This window comes from Aptenodytes patagonicus, chromosome 7 (assembly GCF_965638725.1).
Source record: "Aptenodytes patagonicus chromosome 7, bAptPat1.pri.cur, whole genome shotgun sequence".
Taxonomy (NCBI): Eukaryota; Metazoa; Chordata; class Aves; order Sphenisciformes; family Spheniscidae; genus Aptenodytes; species Aptenodytes patagonicus.
In genome coordinates, this window is record NC_134955.1 from 54,941,222 (window position 1) to 54,960,715 (window position 19,494).

The window sequence follows — 19,494 nt, forward strand, 5'->3', positions numbered from 1 at the left end:
ACATCAAAGCTTAAAATTGCAATGCTCTCATGTGGTATGTGATAATGTGAAATACTTCCAAGGCAAGCATCTTCCATTCTGTCTCTTCTGCTTTAGCAATCAGTCACTGCTCTACATATTCCAGGTAGCCTGCCTTATTAGTTGTTTATGCAAAATGGGTCAAGAACATGAATAAGAAGCAATAATAAAATGCAGGCTGGGAACTGACATTTGGTAAAAAGAATTCTTTCTACACTGGTCACTCTAATGTGACAAGTTATATGGCTGTGACTAACTGGTTTAATGGAGGGGAGTTTAATTTTTAAAAAATACACCTGAGCATTCCTTTACAGTAACAATTAGAAAGATCAACCAGTTACTTTCTTCTCTTTGCATAGAATGCAGGATGAGCAAAGAACAGCAAAAAAAATGAAAGAGTAAAGAGGAGAACAGAAAATCCTAACCCTTATTTTCCCCCCTTATATCAAGTTTGCAAAATTAATTCCTTACTAGAATTCTGTTACCTTACCACTAAAGATAACTGACAGCTTGTTACACCAAAACAAGGAGGACCATACTCTTCTTGCCTCACAAAAGCAAGGTGAAAGAGTACAATTAAGTTAAATGAAGAATGAAAATTTTCAACTACTGCACCTGCTCATAAATTCCCCAGAGAATTTTTTTCCCCCCACTGCTCTGTGAAAGACCCACACAATTAACAGCATAGACTATGTGAGTCACATACTTACCATGTGGGAAACTGCTAAGGTAAATATATACGAAACAGTTATCAAGCACAAAGTAAACACAGAAGAAAAATTAGAGGAAAAAATATATCCGCTAATCTTTCAATAAAAACAAATCTTGAAGGTTTATAATAGTCTGTGAAACAGTCTAAGAAAGAAGAGAGAAACAAGGCAATGAAGTTGTTCTACACTTTTCAGTGGGAAAGCACTGCCTGGAACACAGAACACATTTGATTTCTAACAAAGCAACAAAACTCACCAATGTAGTTGTGGAATAAGCCCTAGAACAGAAACCTCTAAGCCATGGGGATTTTCTCCATAGTTCAACAGACCTCCTAGGACTTAAGGACTGAAGCCTCTTATATCTCTCCTGTAGAGGATTTTCTTCTCTTGGAATTAGCTTAATGAGGAATGCTGAAGTTCTTCAATACCTTTTCTTGGGTTTAGATTTCCCTCCTCAAACTCATAGCTTACTGTATAAATGGAGCTGATTCACAGCATGCAGAAACAAATGGTCTTACCATGTTTTATTTATTGGCATTTATAAAGCTTCCTGGAAGAGAAACATGTACATATTAAGTACTCTGCAATTAAAGAAAAAATTTGCACAAAAAAGTTAAGATCTGTTCAGTTAGTATATTCAGAGGAGAGTGAGCAGCATGAGTCCATTTGTAATTTCTAATAAGTCACAACTTTTAAAAAATAAACATTTCCTTCTGCTTTGGCTCACCAAAAGGCAATTTTATTCTGAAGCAGCTATAGATCCTTAAACAGATATGACAACAAGAACGACTGCACAGAAGACATCCAATTTCAGTTTTCTTTATATTTGTTGTAGAAAAAAAAGGTACCTATCCCAGTCCAGTTTAAACGAAGATGTACATTTGAAGTACCAAACTGAAATGTTCTCAGCCGAGGTAATTTCAAATTCTCATTACATGTATTACATAATGCAGAATTTACTTTGGTATACTATCTGCGGCTGCTATCCTTTCAGAAGTCAAACTGCCAAATGAATTACCTTGTCTATAATGGAGTAAAAAATTTAAAATAAAAATTCAATATGGTCAATCCACTTCCAAATTTGCATAAGTCGTCCATGAAACATTAACATACTGGAGAAGAGGGACTCAAGCAGTTCTTAAGGTAAACACATTAATTAAAAAAAAAACTTTGCTAGATTTCAAGGCAACAAAAGAAATTCACTATTTGACCTCTACATAAATAAATGCAAAGATTTCTTGCATTATTTTGGTTGATTCTGTACAAGTTTCAGTAATTAATTTTATTTAAATATAACTCTTACAACAATTTAATCCGGGATCTTAATGAATATGAGAAGTAAAGGTTGACAGTTCTAATATAGAACTTGCACAACAGTTATCTTAACACTGACTAAACAGGGAACGGCATACAAAAAGATTTAGAAATGACACATTTTAAACTGAAGATGTTTTATCTCAGATTCACTATGAAGATGACTTTTGCAAGATGACTTTTATCCTTTACTATGCAATTTCATTCTTCACCTGCCAAACAAAGTGTACAAGTTATCACAGCAAAATTTACACAATAATTGACTTTGGCCTTGGTATTACAAAGACCTATTTACACATTTGAGATAAGTAAGTATCTTTTTCCCTTTAAATTCTATACATGTGTTCAAGCTTTAAGCCTATATTTGGATCTACAAAATCCTGCAAGATAAAAAGTCTCTCAAATATACATCTTAGACCATTAGAGTACAGTGTCTTTATGTATGTGAACCTACCTTTTGCTAAATTACCCCCTCTTCATCACATGGACACCTCTAGAAAATGAAGCACTCGCTTCCACAGTTAACTCCTTGGTGCTGATGGGTTTGACCGCTGAAAGCAGCTATTAGTCAGGGGGGTGGGGGTGGGGGTGTCAAATCATTATGCAAAAAGGGATTAACATGCCTCAAATTGCCCCCAAATGTGACCAGTCCTGTAAATAAAAAGATACATGTCCTAGTGTACATTAACTAAATGTCATAAATCGTGTGTGGGAAGACTGCAGCTGCTCAATAATCACACTCCCATACGTCCACCATCTTATTCTTTGGAGTTTGTGTCATTAATTGAACACCTCAAGTAAGATCAAGTTTGGCTGGAGGTATTTTTTTTTTTTTTTAATTCTGGTTCTTGAAGGCCCACTGCCAATGGCAGATCATTTTAATGGAAAAACAGATCTCAACACCAAAGAGTTAATGCTGTCTATGCATAACTGAAACAGCTCAGAGTATAACTAAGGTTTAAAAGTCCTTCTATTTGTCTTGTGACAATCTAGCAACGAGATAGATTTTTTTTTTTTCCTCAGTTTAAGATTTAACCCACACCCAAAATGAATGCCTGCTGTAAAGAAGGCAGTTATTCATGCCACCATTAGAGTTTCCAAAGCACTGGTTAGTTCGTAATTAAAAGAAAAGCAAGGTACAATTACAAACAAGTACATGACTTTTTACAGAAGGCCTCATTGTGGTAAATTATATACAGCATAGTGTTCTCATTTTCCTTAAAGTGCTACTATCATCATATTGATACAAGATTATCTATTGTTTTAGGAGGTCTTTTAGTACAGCACCAGCACTGGCATCAGGGGACACTGGCAGTGGTGTAAAAGTAGGCAACGTGTCAGAAATAGGTTTCATAAGCAGATGTCCAGAATTACTAGCAGGTGTTATGAGAGGCACTGCTGCAGATCGAGGTGCTAAAAATGGATTTGCATCTGGTCTTCTGCTCATTCGCGAGACTGCAGAATCTGCAATGTAAAAAAAAAAAAAAAACAGAAACACTTTGTTAGAAAGCATTCATAAGTCTACCCAATTTTTACAGCATTTGTTCACAAACAAGTTCTAATATTACCTATTACTTTTGCAACATGAAAATCCTATCTTTTTGCCATGAACCGTAGACGCTCTCAAAGACTTTCATTCTTTCTATCTTCTCTCATCTTGGATCTCATCTGCCACTGCTTCTTTTGCTGAACAATTCCTATGTCTACACTTCAGGCCACCAGTTACAAGACTGACTAAAAGATCAGGGCACTCCCAGGACCTGCCAACCATATTGTGCTTGTTGGCAGCTGAAATTCAGTAACAGTTCAGGCTACCCAAAAAAAAATCTACACATCTTTGTGACAGGCACCATTAACACCTTCTGCCAAGGTTCACTTCACGCATGCAATATCAGATATGAAATATCTGTCATGTTGACTCCAGCACTATGCAAAGGCGTAAGGGCCCTTGTGCAGGCACTACAATGCAGCACACAGGTAGGTTTCCCACCCCATGGTGTAGTGGCACACCTTCCCCAGGCTCAGCCCCAAGAAAACCCCTGTAAATAAACGTCACGGACAGTAAGTCACAATTTAGTCTTGAGACAAAACTTAATGTTCGCTCATTAGTCAAATTATTAAAACAAAAATTTTGTTAGAAAGTATTAATAAACTATTTTTTCTTTTTAATCTAACGATCGACTTGTCCCTCCTCACCTTCCCCCATCAAATCCTCACTCAGCTCCAGATGTAACCTGTTCTCAAGGTTCCTACACCAGATGTAGAACAGAAACTAAAATGACATTCCCATATCATAATAATTGTTTGGATAGGTGATTTTATGCAGATTTTTTTGTTTTAAAAAAGGTCTTTCATCATGTAAACATCCTAATTCTCATAAATGCATTTCTGTGTGGATATTATACTGACAATTCTATGCACTTGAACTGCTACCATATGGTTTATTTCTAGGAACAAAAAACTTAAAGCACCCAAACAATTAAAGGGATATATATATTGGGTGTCTAGTTTTACAAGCCAGCAATTTAGCTCCTGAATGGATAAAAGAACCAAGAATTTAGTTCTTCCAGACAAGGAAATTGGTTTTTTTGCCAAGTAAAATAGGTACTTTAACTATTATATTACTGTTATACTACAAGGAAGAAGAATAAAAATAAGATTAAACTTAACTTAGGTTTATTAAAAAAATAAATAAGTACCGCTTTCAGAGATAAATTGGTATTTCACAGTAGACATTTATACTTTGTAACATCCAACTACTTTAGGCAAATTGAAAGAGATTTTTTTAGCATATATATCTCTCTCTGTAGATCTATGTAATACCTAGGTTTATGGGGTTGTGGGTTTTTGGGTTTTTTTTTTTTTTTTAGTTTACTTTTAAAAGTTTCAATCAAAACAAGCTTCTGCAAATCAGCAGGACTGTATTAAGATGAAGTCTTAAGTGCACATAAAAAAATTAAGTACAAACTGGATCAGTCAGACTGAAGATTTGGCTCTTACATTAAACAGAAGTGCATTAATTTCAACATGCATAATATAAGCAAAATTGTTCTCTGCCTTAGGAAAAAAAAAAAAAAAAAAAATCAAAGTTAACACTCATGCACAGCTTACAGAGATTTCAAATCAGGCCACATACTTAACTGATTTTATTTCAGTCCTCTCTGAGCAACCAGGTTCTACATACCAGAGAGGCACTACAAGGTTGGTATTACTTGCATTCTTCACTCAGTGAGACCCAAGCTGATCAACAGGGATGCTGAAAATCAGGACTGGGTTCACTGATATACCATATGGAGTTGTCTGCACAGCATCTGTTTGGCTCCAACAGGTGCTGTTAAAGGTTTTCCATATCAAAGGGAATTTGGTCCCTCTGATCTTCTGTACTGAGATTTTAGGAAGCGGGATATAGAAGCAGTGGGAAGGAGGGGTGGGGGAAGAAGAGGGAAAAAAAAGAGAAGAGAAAGTAGGAAATTGGGGGGGGGAGGGGGGGAAGAAATCAAATTCATAGTTCACAAGTGAGGAAGCACAGAATCATTGAAATCCTCTTGAAAATTCTACCTTTAGTTACTTATGTTCTTTGTATAGATTCAAATTTTCCTTCAAATGTTACCTTGCATTTGACTGTTGGATGGAGTACTGCTAGTTTTACCAGTTCCTGCTGCTCCTAAAGGTTTCATATCATTAACAGAGAGCTTGGGTGGAGGAAGGCTTGGGCAAGATTCTGTTTCGAGGAATTTCACAAACAATTCTGAAAAAGACTACGAGAGGCTACTAGTTATTATATTTTACTGATGCTCTTTTGAAAAAGTATGTAAGTTAAAAATACATACACACATAAACCAAAAACATGTCAACAGCCTCCAAAGAATTTTGTACTGGTACTTAGTACTAAGTACTTAGTATTTGGTACTAAGTAGTCCTTAGTGAGTGACAATGGAATTTATTTTCAAAATACAGTTTGTTGTTGTCTCAGTAAGTGGTGTTTATGTGAAATTGGTAAACTCTAAAGATAACACACACAATTCCACCACGGTTTCATTATTGATTTAAGCCAATTGTTTCAAGAATCCCATGCTGCTACTGACATCGCAGCATTTCCTGTGTCCATGCTCAAGCAAATCACTCCTCCAGAAACACATAAAGCTTAAACATTTCTCTTAAAACCCATTGCTTTCTTCATTTGACAAAAAGTCTTGAATAAAGGAAGCATGGAATGATTAAGGTGTCAGTAGCATCACAAGATAAAATTTTGCTTAGTAAAGCCTGTACTATACATACAAAAGCATTAATTTTCATCTTCTACATCCGTAGCTAATCAGACCACAATCCTCTGGTAGCCTAAGTGCCTGCATTATTTTAGTGGGCAAAAGCCAATTCCTACACTTCACGATAATTTACAGGAATCGCTTCTCAACATGCTTTTCTAGCTCAATGAGCAAAAAACCAAAGTTAATCCAAAAAGCCCAATCTCTCAGTGCTCCATTCTTGAGTGAGTTATTTACTGGTCTGCAAAATGGAAAGTTCCATAGATTAACTGCTCCCACGGACCATGCTATGAGAACTGTTGCTTTACAGTATTTGAAAGCTTAAAATATCAACTTTACATACTGTACATAAAAGGCACTAGCTGCAGCAGCTGAGAAAGCTTTTCAAATTAAATTTAAAGGACATATGGGAACACAGTCATCAAAATATGATGTCATGGTCTTCTATACTGTTGAATACTGCAGAATTCCAGACTCCCACATGTATTTAACCTCCAGCACTGTCAACTTGCAAGATAAAGTCCATTCTGTAAGAAGCCAGTGATCCCAGGAACCAGTGGAACAGTAATTGGATTTCTGTATCAGCCCAACACTTAGTATTGTATAATTTTCATCAATGCCTACATATTTATTTAGTGCAGAAAAAGCCTTATGCCAAAGCAGTTGCACAAAACAAGCAAATAACACAAGATACAGTAGCATCAGTAAATGAAGCTCAATATACTGATGAACCAAACATCAGCATTAATATGCAACTGCCCTGTTTTTTCCACTCATAGAGAATGCATGATTAATTCTTACGCTATTAAAAATGTTCTGATGAGTTGGCCTCAAAGGTGTGCTAGGGACACTCTTTGACCCAGCTCCTCCACCAAGCCAGCCAGTCACCCATCTTGTAACTCCTCTTTGGTCTTCAGATAATAACTAGAAAGTAATTAAAAAAAAAGTTAGGAAACCAAAAATAAAGCAGCAGATAAAAGAAAGTGCAATATTGTGCTCATTATATTTATTCACCATAACTACGTGGGAATCCTACAGATAAATAAAAACTTTAATTACTGTCAAAACCTTATTCTCTGCCTCCCAAAGACTAGCAGTCTAAAAACCTGACTCTACTTAAAAATATAAGCCCCACATTCTTCATAATACCTAGTGGTACTGTCCTGGTTTTGGCAGGGATAGAGTTAATTTCCTTCCTAGTAGCTGGTACAGTGCTGTGTTTTGGATTTAGGGTGAGAACAATGTTGATAACACACCAATGTTTTAGTTGTTGCTAGGTAGTGCTTACACTAGTCAAGGACTTTTCAGCTTCCCATGCTCTACCGACTGAGAAGGCTGGAGGTGCACAAGAAGCCGGGAGGGGGCACAGCCAGGACAGCTGACCCAAACCGGCCAAAGGGACATTCCATACCATGTGACGTCATGCTCAGTATATAAAGCTGGGGGAAGAAGAAGGAAGGGGGGATGTTTGGAGTGATGGCGTTTGTCTTCCCAAGTAACCATTACACATGATGCAGCCCTGCTTTCCTGGAGATGGCTGAACACCTGCCTGCCGATGGGAAGTAGTGAATGAATTCCTTGTTTTGCTTTGCTTGCGTGCGCAGCTTTTGCTTTACCTATTAAACTGTCTTTATCTCAACCCACGAGTTTTCTCCCTTTTATACTTCTGATTCTCTCCCCCACCCCACTGTGGGGGGAGTGAGTGAGCGGCTGTCTGGTGCTTAGCTGCCGGCTGATGTTAAACCACGACAGTCCTATATAAAACTGGCTTACTTTTCTGTAACTGACATATTACAACTATTACACACAACAGCAGAAAGTTAAATCCCTTCCTTTCTGCATTAGCATTCCTCAGCAAAATGAGATCCATTCTATTAAAATAATGTTATCAAAAGATTCCATTAAGATCAGCATGTCCCACATAAAAAATTAAGTCAGATGAGAGAACAAAAACCCCATACTTTCCCCACAAGAAGTGCAGGGACAGTCACATTTAGTTTAGCAGCAAGGCATTCTATTTTCAAGTAAGGATACCACAAATAAAAAAGGAAGTCTAGTTTTCTGCAAAGTATTACCTGATCGAGTTCTTCCTTTTTTATTCCCAAGATACTTCCCATTAACCTTAACACTTCAGGACGTTTATTTTTTGGAGTATGAAAATGTCCAACAAAGAGATTTCTCATCAGGAGCCTGCAGAACAAAGGAAGCTTTTTATACAATCTGCTCTTATATAAGAGTTGATACTGAAATATTGATGCATTTATTCCTCATACTCTTGCCTAATTTACAATAATCCAAATAAACAAATCTAATACAAGGAGCTAAAAGGGTACCTCACCAATTTCCTTCCCCTACAAGTTATAACATTTCTTATACAGTAAGTGTCAATTTGGACGGTATTAGAAATATTGTATGCAGTAAGGTGAAACTGAATTGTACATGAGCAAGTTTTGATGTAAGTACTACAATCAGGGAAAATGTTTATTCTAAGATCTTGACTCAGGAAAGCATTTAGAAAATACTTATATGCAGTCCCAAATCAAGACGTAAGGAAGGGGACAGGGGAACCCATTTGCCTATCCCCGTTTCAGTTCTAAAAGAGAAAGTTCTCTAAGGAGAAGAAGGGAAAAAACCAAAACAAAACAAAAAAAAAAAACACACCACCAAGGAAGAGAGATTTATACAACATCCAGGTGATGCTAGCTACATGAAAGGGCTTGCTGTTCACACCTTAGACATTATAACAGACGTTCATTAAGAACTTTTATCTCCATTTGCAGAGCTCATGCTATTGAAGTGCACTTCTACTTCAGAAACACATCAGTAATCCAAATTTACATACACATTGGTTTTACTAATCAAAATTACTCTTTACAACCACCAAGCAATTTAAAAATGTCAAAATAATCAAAGTATAATTACAAGATCACATACAGAAGCCCAGTTCTGCACTACTCTTGCAACTGTATTAGTGACATACCTGTATATTGTGAGGAATAAAACCCAAAAATGTATGGTTTCATTGAAGACTTTCATTAAAGACTTACTTGTCCACTTTTCCTTCTGTGCTGTTCATAAGATTCATTAGTTTATTTTGTACATCTTCTAACATTTCTCTTCTGATCTCACCTATAAAACATTATGTCACAGCAAATAAACAAAAATTGAAACTTTGAAACTTTGTTGCAAAACTTATTAATAATACACGTTTTAAAATAACAATATGTAATATTGTTATGATGCTTTTTTAAAAAAAACAAAATCAGCTTGATCTTTTATTAAAAAAGTGTCAACTTTATAAGTGATTATTATTTGAAATCATAAGCTAAAGTTTCTGGAATGATACTCAATGCTAAAGTACAGGAACACACAGAAAATAAATCAATTGCAGAAGGTCTGATGAACTGCTCTGTTCCACCCAGATAATACAGAACTGGAAAGGATCTCTCGATCAAGGTCTATAGTCCTATGGTGGCAATCTTTTTTCATAATCTGACCAAACTGCATGTTGGCATCAGGTCTTTTGATCTCAGTACTTAACCTCAAATATTTCCTAAAACCAGCTATTCTGCATACTCTACTATAAGGTTGCTAAAGCCTTGAAGTACTAAGGAGTTCTCCAGTCTCCCAGGAGAATTACTGGCTAGCAGAGCAACATCAGTAACTTGTTGTGGGTCTCTTCTGGTAGGACCTCTCCCGCTCTGTTAACCGATGCAAGCTCTTGAAACAGCACGCTGGGACACACACTAATGCATCCTAGAACCGGTGCTGTGCTTCACGATTCAGGATATTGGCAAGAAAGGCTCTGCAGAGACTTATGCAAGATTCCCCATACTTTTGGGAATACAAACATTCAGTTAAAAATGGCAGAGATGAAATGCCACAGCTACCGTGAACCAAAGACAAAACTGAGAGGAAATTGGCAAACGCTTTCAGTCAGGCATCATGGCCTGCAAATTAAGTGAATAGGCCGGTATTATAAGTTAATTAATATGAGGTTGTCTAGGAGTGTGCTAGGAGTCACTACACTGATCTTCTGCCTTTTTTTGCACACTGACTCCAAGTTCTGATACCATTTGTAGTGGCTGCAGTGAAATCGGTTCATCAAGGATAATGACAACACCACCAATAATGACATTCTTGGCCTACACAAAGCACCCTATTTTTCCTCTCCACAAACCCAAAACAGGAACTACTAGAAGAGTAAGAAAGGAGTTTAGATTCTGCATTCACTAGTGCTATAACTTTTCAGCTTTCTGAAATTCTTGACCTTAATCAATGATTTGTCTACTATCTACACACTTGAGCCTCATGACATCAGTGTTTAATGAGGGAGATACAAATGTAGTAGCCCATTTCATTAAAAGGAGCCATGGCATGATATTGTTACATTCACTCTTGCCCAATAATTTCACAGCATCAACTTCTCTACAGTTCTAAAATTCCACTAACACAAATTACTTGTTAGCTCAAATACAGAATACACCCAATTACCCCAATCATTCTGTGTCAGTAACTCAGGCTTCCTCTGACCTCCCACAAAACTCAAAAATAAAGCTCATAATAAAGAAAAAAAATCTCCTAGAAGTTTTACTTGCCATAAATATTTTACAACATTCTGATTGTAAGGAAACAAGGCACAAAGTTTTCTCCTTACGAAAACTCAGACGTACTAGAAACTGGATAAAAGTATCTGATGTTCAGGTCTACACAAGTTTGTACAAAAACCAGAGTAAAAAGTGCTAGAAAAACTTACCTCACTTAAATCCCCAAACACAGGATTTAAGAACACTGCTAGTAAAATGTTCTCAAACAAGAAAACAAATAATTACAAGGTACAAGGAATTCTTAGAAGATAAACTACAAATGGCTTCACCTCAAAACAGCAAAAATACAATTTTTCACCAAACTGGGGTTCTGCAAGATACTACCTTTGAAGTTACTTTTTTCCTAATAAAAGTACAAGTCAGTCTTAATCACACACAAGAGCTTGACAAATATATTATAACATGGACTGTCCATGTGAACACCAACTCTACCCTACAGTTATATAAGCAGAAATGAAAAGCTTTTTCTCCTTTCCCTCTATAAAGTTTGAATGCTTATCTTCAAATCCTACGGCAAAACTGCTGATCAGCTTAATTTCCCTATCATTCTAACACTTCTTGGGCTCATGCTAATTAAAAGTGCTTCATTGAAAAAACAAAACCCACAAGAGACACTTTTCTTGTATCTATCTTGTAGTTAACTTCTAAAAAGCCTCAACATATTTGTAAGAAAAGTGACTTTTATAAATCTGTATACCCTTAAAGTCATCTGGTATGCATGAAAAACATTTCAGTCTAGTTTCCATATGACTTTCAATCTTTAATAAAAGTATGCCATAACTACGTTGACACAACATGGTTCTCAATTAACACCACTAACTCCATGAGAACCCACACAGAGTTTTCGTATATATATATCAAAGAGCTAGGCTGTGAAATGGATACAACCTAATATGTCCTGTTCAAATACTCCACATATTTATATAAACATTTTGCTTCACAAATACAAATTTTAGAGAGTACAGAGTAGAACAAACTAACCAGTTTCATGCTGGGAAAGTTCTTACTCAAGAAACATAAGGATTAAGCTCCTTATTCAAAACAAGCTAAAAACCAAACAGAATTATATACATTATACAACAATATATCTTGTAACAACTACATCCACATGCACTGAAATCCATTCCAATAATGTGACTGCTCTTCAGCACCCCTCTCTCTCAAAACACCAGGGTGAGGCACAGGAGAATTAATCCATGGTTTCAAGGTTACTTAAAATCATGCTACTTTGTAAATGTGGTTAAATAGGACCCCAATACTTGAAGGAAAGCAATATAATTATGGAATGATAACAGTTGTAGGAGCATACATGGAAGCTGAGTTGTTATTTGGGTCTCCACAGAGTAAAAGGGAATTTAAAAAGTTAAACTACTAATGCCACAGAAAGATAAATAAACAGCATCTGAAAACAAGTTTCAAGTAAATCTCATGCGCTCTTGCTATTGCTCTACAAAGCAAGACAATCCTGAGTTTCCTTTTCAATTTTTATTCACATGATGAATTTTAAAACAAATGTATTAATAATTTAAATGAAATGTTACTGTTGTTTTCTATTTTTTCCTGGCAAAAAGATTTTATATCAAAGAGGACCAACTTTTAAGGACAGCTACACAGCTATATTCCATCCACTGTGACTATGCAACTCTATCATTAAACAAATTTTTTAAATGGAATATTTCCTTCTAAAATAGAATCTTACAGTTGAAAAGGACTTAAACATGTACTTCATGTGTATGAAAAGACTGAATAACAAAAGAGACCTGAGCCAAAATTCAGCACGGACTGCTGTAAACCAGACATTTACAACAGTCTCCAATGATTTGTTAACCATTTATGGCAATCCAGAAAACTGCATCTGGTACATCTTATACTTTTCCATTAAAATCACTTGTCCTGCCAAAAAAATCCATAAAGAAATCCTTCAAAAGATTCGGCCAACAAAACTGTGTCTGGGAATGTATTTGGCCAATTTTCAATAAGACATTATATGTTTTCTTGTGTAAATAGAGAAAACTGAGTGGTCTCTCTTTTCTCAATAAAAATTATGATTTATTCTACAACAACACTAAAGTGCCGTTTCCTTTATGCAACAATCCCTTTTTAATTTTTGTTTAACAAGTAAATCGCTTGCCAATATAACATAGCTTGATAAAATACTGAGATTCAGTTTTCTCTCAAAGTTCAAACTCCTCCTGCTTTCATATGCAAAGGTTTGCAATCAAAATTAACCAGTAATGAAGAGCTCCCCATTTGAGAGTGCCATATTTGCCTATGCCAAAGTTAATTTCAATCCAGGGTGTTTGAAAACTTTTGCTGTGAATGTCTGTAGTGAGACAGAGATATACAGATCAGTCAATTCAAAAACAAATCAGTATTTAGTTGCACATTCATGTAGCAGCTTGAAATCTAATTTAGCTTGTAAAATTCCTATGTGAACTCAGGAAGCACTCCTATGACATCCACTTGGATGCCAAATTGCACTTAGACACAACTAAATTTAAGTAAGTACACATTCAATTATGTAGTAGAAAAGTCATAACTTTTTTTTGTAGAGTTCTTGCTGAAATTGTGAAGACTTTCAAATGACTTTTCACACCAACTATATGATCATAAGCAAGTATGCTTTAAGAAAATATTATTTATTTCAAGAGTAAGACAAATTATTATTTAAAAATGAATAGCAATAATTAGTTGTATATGTTCAGAGCAAGAGTTACTGCTGCATCCAGCAGAGATGATGTTCTAGGTCTTCCCCTAGCAAGCCTTAGAGGCATTCACCCCAAAATTTCCCACAGACATGGGGGAAAAAGCCAGAAAGTAAGAGCTGTTAAGTAACCACAGAGCGAGCAAACCTCTGCTCTGCAAGCTCCCTTTTTAGAGCTGCTAAATCACAAATTTTAGGCTCTAAATCACAAATTTTCCTCTGATTTTAGATTTATCCCGTGTGCTCAGTGAAAGCCTGACCATAACAGAGGATGCTGCAGTAACAGCAAAATATGGTGACCCACAGAAATAAAGAGGGAAAGAGAAAGTAGGACTCAGTTGGGAAAATGGAGGAAGACAAGACAGATGAAGACAAAAAAGAAAAAAGCCTAATACTCCCTCAGCAGTCGGTATTGTTAACAAGTTCACACATATCCAAACTGTCATGCAACTAGACACAAAAAGTAACTTTCCCTCTTGGTTCGATGAAACATTGCAAACAAAATTACAAGTCAGGGCTGAGATGTAAGTACAGAAATCCAGCAAAATTATTATTAGTCCTAAGTCCTGCTTTAGCAAATGCTACGACTCCTTTCTCATGAAAACTAAAATTAATGCAGTAATGGGGAAAAAAAAGTGACCTTATGTTACTCATATAGCTATTTTGTCACCTCCAAGTGAGTCTCTGAGCTTATAAATCTTACTGATGTTTGATATTCAAACACATTGTCTAGAAATTACCCTTCATTTTTTTCATTTGATTAGACTAAATAGCTTAAGGCCATAAAACTGAAATCCATTGAAACAATAACAGTTTTTAGTAAAAGGTTATTCTGCTTTTTAGGCTTTCCTACAGTTTTAATGCTAAACATGTTTATCAAAGAGAAGGCTATGCAACTCTTACAGAATTCGTGTTTCAGTGATGTCAGAAAAAGGAAAAAAACCCCAAACCACACCCCAAAACATTCACAGAATTATAAAACCAAAGAAACATTTATGTTGGAAGGGACCTCTAGATCAGCTAGTCCAACCCCTCTGCTCAAGCAGGGTCATCTACAGCAGGCTGTCCTGGACCATGGCCAGTTGGGTTTTGAGTATCTACATGGATGGACACTCCACGTCTCTGGGCAACCTGTTCCAACGTTCGACCACCCTCAGCGTAAATATTCTTCCTTTTCAATACTGTTTCTTCTGGCAAATTCCTCTACCATCTGGCCAAGTTTTGTATTCAAATCCAAAGTAATGACATTCATCAAATGTCAGAGTACTTAATCTGAGAACAATATGAAAGGCATCTTTCTAAATATGAGCAATCAGGAAGCTTATTTGAAATGAGATCTAAAACTACAATCTAAAGATGTGTCCAAGACCTTCCACATAATCTCTTCAGACAGTCTCACATCTGTGCAAGAGCTGCTCCCTCTACATCTCTTACCAACAGCACACCCTTTCTCTCTACCTCACTGTAATCCTGTGTTCATGTCAAATATGGTAGTTCGTTACTTTGGAAAAATCTGACAACAGTTGGTATTTCACAAACTTTTTTAAGAAGACACTTACAGAGCTAAACCAAGGACTTTGGTATTTACAGGGGAAAAAAAAAAAAACACAACAAAAAACCAGCTACTACAGGGCTTTCTTTTGAGAAAGATCCCTAACAGAAGGTAAACATACTTTTTCAAATTTGCTTTATAAACAACGAAGTCCTCAAAAGGTGGCATAGAATTACGCTTTTCCTCATAGGAGACGAATTTTGGTAAGTTTTTGGGAACACTACATTGTCTCCTCAGCTGCTTGGAACATTTTAAGCGGAGATAAAAAAATGTAGTTACCTTCTTTCTTAAGCTCTTCAATCTGTTCCTCTTTGATGTCAAGCTGCTCAGTAAGCCTTGATGCTGCATCCAGTGCAGCATTTGCCTCTCCTAAACTTTCCTGAATAGAGGGCAAGAAAGGGACAAAAAGAAGCAAGGGAGTTTACTATCACAATTATGCTAATACAACACAGATCAAACATAACAGATGCAGAGACTTCAATCACTTGTTCTTTAGAATAACTGGATTGTAAACATCCTCAGAAAATGGATGGTCAGTAGAGGAATGTTAATTTGCTGACTTTCTTTTAGTTCCCCCCTCTCTTCCAAGGAAGAGAGAATAATTACATAACTTGATGTATTCTTAGACAGTAACAATTAACACAGCAGTTAAAAACAAAAAATTCAGTCAAGAATTAGCAGTTTCACAGGGTTCAATTTTGTTATTCAGCCCACCTGCAGCGATACAACTTTTTCTTCTAAGTTTTCCGCTTTTTTCCTCCATTCTGCAGTCTGTTTTTGGTGTTTCTCCAGCTCTGCTGAATACATAGCTTTTTCTTCTAAAGCATTAAAAATACAAAACAAAACAAAAAAAAAAATCTTGATTCACAACATGTAACTCTTTTGGGGATACGCAACTGCAAAAACTCAGCATTATCATATCTGGTCTTCATGAGGTAGAGGTGGAATTCAAATTTCATAAACGGGATATTGACCACCAGTTTTCACAGGGCCAGAATTGTTTTTACAAAGGCTTTTAAAAGACAACAGATTCTGAAATTCAAGCTATCAAAAAGTAAAGCGCATAGTTAACTATCGCAGTTGAAAAACGCTTGTTGCAATCTTTGCTATTTATTGACAAAACTTACCCTGTTGGAATTGCTCTAGTACCATCTGCAGGTTGGCCAGTGACAATGCATACTGCTTCACTTGGTCCTGTGACATGGTGAGCTGTAGCACAGTTTCATCTCTCTGCTTGGAAACCAGGTTTAATTGCTCTTGCAAAGATTCAACTTGCAGACTAGCTTGATGACTTAGTGAAAATAAAATACATTATTTATGAAGACAATAACAGAAGTCATCACAGAGAAAAACAAATCCCAGCAAAAATAGCCTACCTTTAATTTTTCAGCTCAATTTATAAAATGAAGGCATTTTTTTTTTCCTGATTCCTCTTTAAAAAAAACCAACAAAAAACCAACATAACAACAGATTTTAAATAAGCCTGGTAATAAAATTTTGGCAATCAAAAAAAAAACCCAAACCTACTTTTGTTTGAAGTGCATTAGAAAAAGAAAAAAAAAAAAAAAACAAAAACTTATCTTTGTTGTTCATTATTGTAACAGTATCTTTACCAAAAAAAGAATCCATACCTTGCTAATTGTCTGCTTCAATTACTACATGAATCAATAGGTCTTTCTACCAATTTTTACTTTTAAAGCCAGTCTCCCAGAACGCAGTATATCTTGCTCCATACTGACCACTGGACGCCCCATTTAACTTCCCATTATGCAAAAATATCATGAACCTGATTTACTCCTATGCCAGGCTCTTTAAAAAGTGCGTATCAGCTGGGAAATAGGCAGTATTTCTTGAAAGGTATTTGACGAGTTTGATGAAGAATTAAGAAACATTCTGACAAACAGTTTTTACACAACCTTCTCCCAACTCTTCCACTTTCTCCACAATTTTTCACAATAAATTCTGCTCAACCTAGAAATCTCTTTGCTGAGAACATTAAGAGCAGAATCCATCTTTGGCACTAAAAGAAAAGAGAAAGACTGCAGCTACATACATTTTTTTTATTAAAATACTTGTTCATTTGGGCAATTGTAGTAATATGAAAAAAGAATTCTTTTGCGCAAAGTAACCAACATTCCTCTAAATAAAACAATATTTAAACAGTCACGATAGGCATTGAGTAATTTTAATACTTGGATTTTCATTATTTTGGCTGAAAAATGTGATTATGGCAAATAAATAAAAAACCACAGTTGGCTCTAGCCTCCCAGATTCTGCTACCCGTGAGAACTTCAATGCATCTTGCTTTACATATATATATATACACACACACGCTAAAAAGAAAAAAGCTCACCGTGGAAAGTATACACTGCTGTATCGGGTATAAAGTAAGCATGTGTACTTGTCTCGAAAGCAATTCACAAAGCATGACAGTCACATCTGTGCATTGAAGTGTATAAAATAAGACTCATTCAAACTGAATGAAGCCTTGACTTAAAATTAAGTCCATCTTTTTTGATTTGACAGACAACGAAATTGATGGGTTGGGGGATTTCTGTTGTTTCTAGTTCTAAGCACTGTCAAAGTTGTGAGATTTCAATAGTTGCTACTAAAAGGACAAATACTTTCTTGAGTTCTCAACAGTAGCCAAGTATATTTCAAATCACCTTCCTGATTTAGAGTAACAGAAGTTCGTATCTTTTTGTTCTTTCAAGTGCTTAGCATATTATAGAATGGTAATTCAGTAAAATAAAGCCATCGGTACCAGTCTAGATAACTGATATTTACGGTTGCAACTGCTGTATAAGTTAAAAGACTACCTGGCATTCTCCACTGCAGTAGATGAGGACACGAGTTTATCTTCCAAAATCAAAACTTTCTTTCTTAGCTTGACCTCTCTATCTTCAGCAGCTAAAGCTTCTCGCGTATAGGAGTCTTCCATTTCTAAAAGGTGATTACGTAGCCTCTCCAGTTCCTGATTTAGGCGCTGCTCTTTCTCACGCAAATGCTGTATCTGTGTAGAACATACCTTAAGTTGCTCATACTATCACCTTTCATAAAAATAATTTAAGCAAACACAAATCGTGTCCATTGAAGAACGTTGCATGTGTATCCGTTTTAAATGCTTTTTACAAGTGATTGCTACCAAAAATAATCCAGAAAATATTACAGACACAATTTCTTATTCTTTTTTCTTTTATTTCTTGCAACTGTAAATTATTTGGTTTACCTCACTCTGCAGGGCACTGCTCTCCATTTGCTTCTGTTTGAGTGCTACCATGACTTGGTCTCTCTCTTGCTGAAAAGTAACAGCCTTTTCCTGCATTGATTTAACTTCATTTAACAGTTGATTCAATTCTCCTGTCTTGCCCTGTTGAAGACACAAACAAGCATTTCAAATGTGGCAAATAGTTTTATCAAGGGAGACACAGCCTTTGCCCAGAAGAGCGTAAAGACCATACTGATCTTACAAGGAAAAGGGCAGGACACCCATGGCCCTACAGCATAGAAAAACATTCAGAGAAAATATTATTTTGAAGTTCTTTCACTCACATGTTACAAGACAAAGTAAAACTTATTGCTAAAAGACACTATACAGATGCATTGCCTTAACTGACTGCTGTGAACAAACAGATACCTACCTATCTTTAGATGATAGACGTGTATTATGTACATAGTGCCTCAGACACTTGTATACTTTTCCAGTGTTTGGAATCTGTGATACCCATTTATTAGGCCATGCATATGTAAAGCATCAGCCTAGGTAGGTCAACTTGTCTGAACTTAAGAAGACTAAACACATGAAGAAATCTTTAAAAACAAACCATAAGGTGACCTCACTCCCAAAGATTAGCCTTCAATGAATCACAGCAATGTCCATCACATTTTCAGGTGTCAAATTTCAATGAATAATGTTCCCACTTACATGCAATTTACTACAACTTTACATTAGCATATAAAGGAGAAGTGTGAGCATGTCAGTTACACAGAATTCACATGTACACATGAATGCATTTTCAGTTATTTGAAACTTCTCAGCATGCTCTTTACCTTTTGTCTCACATGTTGTTTTGAAAGCAGTTACTTCTATTGAATATGTTGGATAAAAGTAAACCAATCTTTGGTTTTATCACTAATACTTATGAGCTTCAACTATTTGTTTTTATCAAACTGAATATAGTAAAATTCTTTTTGCAGTAGAACCATAAACCTGCAGGCAAACCTTCTCTTTTTATGTCATGTTATTGTCTGACACACACAAAATACAAAACTGTTTGAATACTACTTTTCCTAGTTCTCCATGGCGAACACAAAGCATGTAACA

The 19,494-nt window shown here is 35.9% G+C and overlaps 1 protein-coding gene across 1 annotated transcript in view; it reads right to left on the bottom strand.

Annotated features, from left to right (window-relative positions):
* Positions 1-1,237: 1,237 nt before the first annotated feature.
* Positions 1,238-19,494, bottom strand: part of TRIP11 (thyroid hormone receptor interactor 11) — a 35,314-nt gene continuing 17,057 nt past the window's right edge. The window contains exons 11-20 of the mRNA XM_076345307.1: positions 18,400-18,540; positions 17,990-18,183; positions 16,298-16,461; positions 15,885-15,988; positions 15,450-15,549; positions 9,355-9,436; positions 8,383-8,497; positions 7,109-7,231; positions 5,653-5,800; positions 1,238-3,506 (exon numbers count right to left, since the gene is read on the bottom strand). Of these exons, the coding sequence (XP_076201422.1) occupies positions 3,298-3,506; positions 5,653-5,800; positions 7,109-7,231; positions 8,383-8,497; positions 9,355-9,436; positions 15,450-15,549; positions 15,885-15,988; positions 16,298-16,461; positions 17,990-18,183; positions 18,400-18,540 (1,380 nt within the window). The 3' untranslated portion in view covers positions 1,238-3,297. The remainder of the gene's footprint in view (positions 3,507-5,652; positions 5,801-7,108; positions 7,232-8,382; positions 8,498-9,354; positions 9,437-15,449; positions 15,550-15,884; positions 15,989-16,297; positions 16,462-17,989; positions 18,184-18,399; positions 18,541-19,494) is intronic.